Below are 9,284 nucleotides of genomic sequence, written 5' to 3' on the forward strand. Positions count from 1 at the left end.
CTAGGGTCCATTACAAGCCATGCTACACACCTCGATTTATCCCTGCCAGTTCGGATGATCCATTTTCGTACAAGGTCGCAGCATTCCGGGCCCTAACCAAGAGAGCTTTCACACACCACTCAAACTTTGAAGATACATTAGCGGAGTTACAACACATCCAGAACATAGCCACACAACATGGGTATGGGAAAAGATTAATTCAAAACCTGGCGTTGGCCTACTCATCACGTGTATACAACGATAGCTCACGCACGAACAACTCGAATAATTTGCAGTGTGTAGCGGTGGTTGAATATAACCGCCACCTAGATCCGATTTACAGAGAAATTGCGAAGCGTATAAACAAAAGAATAGCATATAAGAGGCGCAATACTATTTACAACATTCTGCGCAATAGCAAAGACAACATAGACGAAAGGTATGCACCGGGAGTGTATTCTGTCCCGTTAAGAGACCATAGATTTCAAAGGGATCTTATATATATTGGCTCCACCATACGCTCTCTGGATAAACGTATGCGCGAACACAAATATGACATTGAACACAACAGATGCACCACTGCCCTATCTACGTATGCTTCGACCCCTGGCATAAGTGCTAACTTGCAGAACGCGCAAATCATTAAAATGTCACACAGAAGAGAACACGTACGAACGCTAGAAGCTTTGGAAATTTATAAAGCAGGATTACGTAATAGCTGTATCAACTATAAAGATGCTATTAATATTTCGGCAGCTTGGAGGTTTGCGTATGAAGCAGAATGCCCCCACAACTCTATGTAAGGTGTTATACATCGTTTACATGTATATGTAAAATAATATTTGTGAATATTTGGGTTCACGTACGTAATGACTAATACGCATGCACGTAATGAATTTTATACGCAAAGATGTATATGTTCCAAAATGTTTAAATATTTAAGCACAACGATTTTCGAATATCAGAATTTAAAACCTGAGGAAGACTGAGAAAGCAGTCGAAAACGTTAGTTGTTTTCATTAAATATATTTTTACTGGTCAAGTAAAGGTTTTTATGTGTGTTTATATTAAGTAAATTGGACCAGTACCAGGTGAGAAGTAACTTTTAACTTTCATTCTTTAGAAAATGTCTAATTGAAATCAAGTGACTTCCAATCCAGATTGTAAGTTTGTATACAGTTAATTGGGACTTCCGTCCCCTAAGCTTTCTGTATCTAGTCTTGATTATCATCAATCTAACTCCGTTATCAAGATTAATGCAGGGAGACAGACAGTGAGAAGATATAGGTCTGTAATCTGGAAATTGCAACCCAATAAATAAGATAAAATTAAATGAAATTTGTAATAAAAATTTACACACATTGCACAAAGAAAAATATTTTCTCAAATTTAAAATTGTCTATATCTTATATTAACATAACGTGGCATTATGAGGTCTGTTATATGCATGCCTTTCATGGTTTTGGCTAGTTCCACAATTAGAACCAGTAGCAAAGATATATCCCAATGTATTCCTTTCAAACCACTAGTTAAAATTTCGGAATTTGATCCAAATGAAAACCTTTTGTAACGATAGGCTGACACTTATTGCATTTGTTATCTGACTGTTGTAACTAAAGTACTTAATTTCTGTTTTATGTAAAAAAATTGATTGTTGTTTAGTTTCTATTAACAGAATTTACAAATATAGAATGTTTATAAACAAGCTAATTACATAGAAATAATGACACATTATTTCTGTAATACAAATTGCTAAATATAGTGATTTTAACAGGATAGAAGAAGCCATTTTGCATATTCAGGCATGGTATCGAAGAATTAAAATGAAAAGACTGCAAGAAAAACAGGAACGAGAATTACTAATGGAGATTTTAAAGAAATGCTCCTTAACAAATATCGACATTACTCAAGTGAAAGAAAACTGTTTGAGCAATCTTCTCCAAAGTAGTTATAATTGTTATACAGATCTAAAAGATATCAGGGTATTTATTTATTTATTTAATAATTACATTTTTTAAAACAAAGTTTTGAATATTGTATTCTTATTATCAGTTGCCCGAAGCGGAACGTCATGTGGCATTGCACAGATTTATCTGCTGCGTTCACGTTCATATTTATGCCATTCGTATTCAGAGATGCTACAAACATTATAAATGTAAAAAATTAATGGAAATAAAAATAAATGCTGTAATTGTAATTCAAGTAAGTAAAAGTTTTGTAATGATTAAATGTTTGTTAACTAATCTTACATTTCATGCACATAATTTATTTTCAGCGTTATTTTAAAGCCAAGCTTGCAAGAATTCGGTATCTGAAGTTACGTGAAAGTATAATTGCGTTTCAGAAAGCGGCCAGAAATTACCTGGAAGTTAGGCATCGTGCAGCCATCACTATACAGGCTGTCACAAGGTCGTGGTTAACGAGAATGCATCTGAATAAACTTTACAGATCTGCTACTACTATACAGGTAAAGATCATTTTTAATATTCTTTTACTGCTTATAGAATGAAATATTTGTAAAATTGGAAAATTATTTTACATTTATCATCAATTTAATAAATTTTAAGATCTGTAAATATAAATATATTGTGATCAAACTTGAAATTTGTTAATATTAAATAACACTTCTAGCCCACAAGTATAATTTACATTGAATTATTTAGCCTAATAAATAGGGTTGTAATAAATTGGAGGGCTTTTCACATCGGGCTGACTGGAATAAATAGATTAGATTTTACTAAAAATAGCCTTTAATTAACCTCAATCAAATTTTAGTAGGAATGCATTTCGGGTACCAAGACCCCCCTCAAATTTATTATCCAATTTATTACAACCCTATTTATTAGGCTAAATAATTCAATCTAAATTGAAATTTGTTGCTGTTACAACAAAATTTTGTATTTGTTTTTATATTTCTCTTTAATAACTGATGATTTCAATATGAAGATAAGTGTAGAACAAAAAATTACTGGTTTGGATTATATCTGTTGTTGTCTAAAGATAGAATACAATTATCTGAATAATGTTTATTAAACACAAAAATTATCCCAAAGTGACTAACTTAATCATGAAACCAAAATAATAGAGACAAACATCATCAAAAAAATTTCAGAACAGTGTTCTTTACCAGTGTCACGTATTTCCTTTCGTCAATCAAATAGTACATAAATTATAAAACATTCTCCTCCATTATCAATCCAGCATATGCAAAATGGTAATTCATAACTGCCTCTATGTTAATATATTGGATGGCTTTTGTTAGCTGACATACTATGACAGCCAGACGGACACTGAAGTAAAGGCATCTGCTTCAGAGATCCCAGCTTAGAGTTTGAATTTAAATTAGTTCGGAAATTTTACATGGGTGAGTCAACCCAAATATATTCGTTCCTCACCATTTGTGATTGTCCTCGTTATTGACATAACCAAATCTACAATGGGTTGTCAGAGCTCGCAGAGTAAGTGAATCAGACATCTGTTACATGCACCTCTTTTGGTGATAAAACTGCTACCGTTCTGTAGTTTCTGGAAGAAATTTTTGATACTGTATCATTTTCCCATCATGTAATGATATTTTTGTAATATTTACTTAAGTTTTCTGTTTTTGGAACCTTGTTAATTATGATAAATTTTTTTTATAATTGCATTACTTCATTAATTGCATATTAAAATGCCAGACTCAAAACTTTCAATTAAACTTTTTAATGGCACATCGAGTAATAACTTCTAGGCAAATGCATTTCTAATATTTTCGATTTAAACATAGCTGAAGAAATAAAAACAGTTAATGAAGTCAAATTCTTGGGAGTAATATTTACTCCTAATCTTTCATTTGATAAACACTATAAAAGATCAATAAATAAGGCTAACAATTTAATAAATAATTTAATAATCCTGTTTTGTAAGACCAAAATGAAAAATCTACAAATACATTTCCAACTCTTCAATACTATCATTATGAATTCGCTGGGTTATGCGTCGCCAATTTGGAGTTTAAGTAAATTCAACGATTTTGAAAAAGTACAAAACNGACTGAATATGATTCCTCTCTCTCGTCGCATTTTCCTCGAATTTATCCGTTTCCATTGTTTAACAAATTTACGAAAAAAACAATTGCATTGTTTAATCGAGACACCTAATCGAGACATTGCTTAATCGTCTGAAAAGGATCTCTTTATTTTCGATCGAACCCATAATTCGGACCTCTCAGTCGACCCCTGTTCGGGTCCTCACAGTTATTTGATCCTCATTTTTAGTTTTATTGTTAAACTTTTTGTTTTAAATGATGTTTTTACATTAATAAAGGTTATGAAATGTAAGTAAATGTATTTACACACCATTATAAAATAAAATACTATTTCCATTTATTAATCTGTTGTTATAAATGTGAAATAGAAAGAAAATGGGATTGAATAATTGCTTCTTATAGAAATTATAATATACTGCTTGACAAATAAAGTAGTACTAGGCATGGCCATCTGCAGAAAATTTTCCAGGGGCAAAGCTAAGAAACAAATAATTACTGTACATCATTAAATTTTTATTTAATTTTTTGGGGTTTTTCACAAATTGATTATAGAATACAGCATTAAAGGCAGACAAAGCATTCTATGGTCACAGATGTAAGGACACATATCTCAATTACTTTTACAACTATAATTTGTGGAATCTTTTACTCAATTCCAGGAAGGGGTGTGTGCTCTGTTTGTCTGTTAAATGCTGACCTTTACCATAAACATTTGGATTAAAACAATAGTTTTTAATCATTTCTGCTACCTGTACTCGTTGAAGATTTTATACACATTCACCCTTGATAAGAAAATAGTTAAATGTTTTACAATGTAAGAAGTGTGGGATCATCTTGCACATTTTTTTCTTTCACCATATATTTATGATGATTATTTAGTCTTATATAACTGTAAATTTTAAATCATTGTAGGTTTTTAAGAATAAGAATTTTTAAATTATGAATAAATTTTATTTATATCATAATATGTAAATTTCCTTTTTAGCTGGAAAGAAAAGCTGCTATCATTATACAAAACTGTGTAAGAAAATTTCTTGCCAAGAGAAAGATGGAAAAACAACTAAGATCTGCCCTCATAATACAAAAAAATTGGCGAGGTTACAGAGCAAGGCGGCTGATAAATAATATACGATTAGAGAAGATAAAACAACACCAGGAGAAAATGGCTATATTAATACAGGTAAATTTAATATTTGACATTTTAGTTTCAAATAACAAATGATGATTTAATATTTTTTTTTTTTATTTTTTTTTAGAAAACATTTAGAGGATATTTAGCTAGGAAAATGTTAGACAGAAAGAAAAGTGCTACCATTTTGTNTTATACAAAACTGTGTAAGAAAATTTCTTGCCAAGAGAAAGATGGAAAAACAACTAAGATCTGCCCTCATAATACAAAAAAATTGGCGAGGTTACTATAATGCAATTTCTATAACACAATGAAAAAATTGCAATTAATACTCATACACTGCTATAAACAGTCTCTTATAACAGGTAAATTTAATATTTGACATTTTAGTTTCAAATAACAAATGATGATTTAATATTTTTTTTTTTTATTTTTTTTTAGAAAACATTTAGAGGATATTTAGCTAGGAAAATGTTAGACAGAAAGAAAAGTGCTACCATTTTGTTACAGGCACATGTGCGTCGTTATCTAGCCCAAAAAAAATACAAGAAGATATATAAAGCCATACTCAGTATACAGAATTATTTCCGTTCATTACAACTTGCCAAACTAGAAAGAAAAAAGTATTTACACTTAAAACAATCTGTAATTTTAATTCAGAGCCATTTCAAGAGGATAATTGAACAGAAAAGATACAGGGGTCTATACACTTCGGTAGTTATTTTACAATCATATACAAGGATGTGGATTGCTAGATTAAATTATTTAAAGACAAAAACTGCCATCATTACAATTCAGCAGAGATATCGGGCAATTCTAAAAGGCAGGTTAGTCAGGGAGGAATATCTGTCATTAAGAAAAGCTGCTGTAAAAATTCAAAATTGGTTTCGAGGCATTAGAATTAGAAGGGAATATTTAAAGAAAAAACAGGCTGCTATAATAATACAAAAATATGTGAGACAATACACAGCCCAAAAAACCTTTAATAGGACCAAAAAAGTTGTTATGAATATTCAGAGAAGATGGAGGGCTACTTTGTTAATGAGAAAAGAGAGAGAGAAATACCTTATTTATAAAAATAAAATCATTTTAGTGCAGTCATATGTAAGAAAATGGGTTTGTCAACAACAATGGAAAAAAATTAGAAAATCTGCTGTTATTATACAAGCAGCTTTTAAAGGTTTAAAAGCAAGAAAACAATATAACAAAACAAAATGGGCAACAATGGTTATACAAAAAAGATGGAAGGCATATCTGCTTGGAAAAAAAGAAAGAGAGAATTATATTAAAATTTACAGAGCTACCATTCTTATTCAATCTTTATTTCGATGTTATGTAGTGAGGAAAGAATTTGTACAACAGAAGATGGCTGTTGTTACAATTCAAGCTTTTGTTCGCATGTTTTTGACAAAGAAGCGATATTTATCATTAAAATACTCTGTTAGTGTAATAGAAAAAATTCGAATTGCTCAGGTACTTAGCAGAAAACAGAGAGAAACTTTCATTAAAATGAAAGAGTCTGCAATAATGATTCAGTCAGTTTATAGAGGTTACTATCAGAGAAAAGTTTACCTACGAAAACGGCAAGCGGCAGTTATACTACAGTCTTCAATAAGAAGTTGGTTAGTACGACGCAGTTTTAAAAAATTGCATGCTGCAGCCATTTCTATTCAGAAATTTTATAGATCTGTTTTACTGATGAGATGCCAGCGAGAAGAATTTTTGAAATTAAAAAAATATTCCATTTTTATTCAGTCTCAATGGAAATCTAAGAAAGTGCGAAAAGTTTATATTGAGAAAAAATATGCTGCTATTACTATTCAAAGACAATATAGAGCTAAATTAATTGGTAAGAAAGTGAGAGAGGATTATATAAGAAAAAAGTCTGCCGTACTTACAATTCAGTCAGCATATAGAGGTTTTGTGTGCAGAAAACAATTTAGACAGTTGAAAGCTATTATCATGATTCAGTCTCATGTTAGGAGATATTTAATTCAGAAAAACTACAAAAAACTTTTGAGGTCTGCTGTTAAAATTCAATCGATGGTACGCATGTATCAACAGAGATCGAGATATTTAAAAGTGCTTAATGCTGCAATTACATTACAACAACATTTTCGCATCAGAAGAGAAGCGCTGCAAATGAGAAATCAGTTCCTTTTATTGCGTGCATCTTCTATTAAATTACAAGCATACATAAGAATGAGAATACAGAGGAAACAATATATAGCACAAAAAACATCTTGTATAAAAATTCAATCTTTGTGGAGAGGTTATAGTTGTAGAAAATTGATTCAAAGAATGAATATGTCAGCAGTTGTGATACAAACATATTATAGAGCATATTTAAAAGGCAAGGAAGAAAGGAATAAGTATGTGAAGATTAAAAATTCTACGATTACTTTACAGTCTTGGTTTAGAATGGTGCTAGTGCATCAACAGTATGTCAGACAGAAAAGTGCCTGCATATTGATTCAATCCTATTTTCGAGCATATATACATAGAAAGGAATTATGTAAGATGAAAAAGAGTGCGGTAATTATTCAACGGCATTTTCGAGCATACTATTATGGTAGGAAAGTACATGAAAATTATAAAAAGACGAGGCTTTTGGTCATTAAGATACAGTCAACAGTTCGAAGATTTATTGCTAGGAAAAAATTTCTGCAGCATCAAGAAGCTGCAATTAAAATTCAAGCTTGGTATAAGGGAAAGAAAGCTGTTCGAGAATATAGAAGAATTTACAGTGCTGTTCTCATTATACAGAAATGCTTCAGAAGATTCCTGTTTGAAAAACAGCTGCATCTTGAATACCTTCAAAGGAAGAAAGCTGTGGGTATAATAGAAAGAGCATATAAGTCTTATAAAGAGAGAAAATTAAGATATTTAATGGCCATTATCAAGATTCAGTCTCTTATTCGGATGCGTCTGGTTCGAAATAACTATCTGAAGACAAAGAAAGCCTGTTTGAGATTGCAGGCCATTTATCGCATGAAACAAGAAAAGAAAAAATATTTGCAAACAAGAAATGCTGTCATTACATTACAAAGATATTTTAAAGCTACAATCAAGCGAAATTTTCACAGGAAACGATACTTAATTATGAAAAAGGCATGTGTTGTTATCCAGGCATGGTGGCGACGATGTTTACTGCATAAACACAGGCAAAGACGGGAGAATGCAGCAAAAGTAATTCAGAGAAAGTTCAGAACACTAAAAACGAGAAGAGAATTTTTAAATTTAAGGAAAGCTTCAATTATTGTACAGAAAAGATGGAAAGCAATACTACTACAACGAACTTTAAAAGCAGAATTTATAAAGCAATGGAAAGCTGCAATAATCATCCAGAGATTTTATATTAAATACCAAATTGTGAAAGAAATTAAAACACTCTATTCAACTTGTGTATTGAGACCTACAGTTTCGTTTTTTCTTCTAGAAATTCATTATTTGCGTGCAAAAGCTGCTGTGAAAATACAATCGTGGTATAAAATGATTCTGTGCAAACGATTATTTGATTGCATGAAACGTCCTCCTCTGAAAAGTTTTGCTAAACTGTATATGCAAACATCAGATTTACAGTCAAAAGTTTTATTTTATAAGAACCTTAATGCAGTTATAATTCAATCTTGGTACAGAAGATATCATCAAAAAAAATGCTATCTTGACGCAAGAAAGAAAATTATCAAAATACAATCTTGCTACCGTAGTTTTCGAGAGAGAAGACATTATCTGAGAATTCGCAGTGCTGCAATTTTGATACAGCGGAGGTGGCGAAGTTATAAAGCTGAACAGCAAAAAATTAAAAAGTAAGTGTTATCTGTTTTTAAATTTTTGAATATTTATTACTATTTTATTAACTACTGTTACATGATTTATCAAAAATTATTTATAATTTAAGTAACTACAGTAGAGCGTTGATTTTCCGAATCAATTGGGGACTGGGGTTGTTCGTATAACTGATATTTCGGATAACCGATTTATGTACGAAAGAATAGTTTAACATATCCGATGTTGAAATTTTTCTCCGTTGCGTGTCGCTTCGCGTTGAATTTTCGTCGATGTTAAGCCTAACAAAGACTATTGTATCGTTAAAAATTATTTTTTTATTTTGTACAAACAAAATAAATATATTGAAAAATATAAAAA

At 31.0% G+C, this 9,284-nt stretch overlaps 1 protein-coding gene across 1 annotated transcript in view; it reads left to right on the forward strand.

The window, feature by feature from the left end:
- LOC111640597 (abnormal spindle-like microcephaly-associated protein homolog) overlaps positions 1 to 9,284 on the forward strand; it is a 73,243-nt gene that overhangs the window by 47,166 nt on the left and 16,793 nt on the right. The window contains exons 19-20 of the mRNA XM_023386621.1: positions 4,992 to 5,186; positions 5,577 to 8,944. Coding sequence (XP_023242389.1) covers positions 4,992 to 5,186; positions 5,577 to 8,944 — 3,563 coding nt within the window. The remainder of the gene's footprint in view (positions 1 to 4,991; positions 5,187 to 5,576; positions 8,945 to 9,284) is intronic.

The sequence above is a fragment of the Centruroides sculpturatus genome, unplaced genomic scaffold (assembly GCF_000671375.1).
Source record: "Centruroides sculpturatus isolate CEXI.00-Female unplaced genomic scaffold, Cexi_2.0 scaffold1365, whole genome shotgun sequence".
Classification (NCBI taxonomy): domain Eukaryota; kingdom Metazoa; phylum Arthropoda; class Arachnida; order Scorpiones; family Buthidae; genus Centruroides; species Centruroides sculpturatus.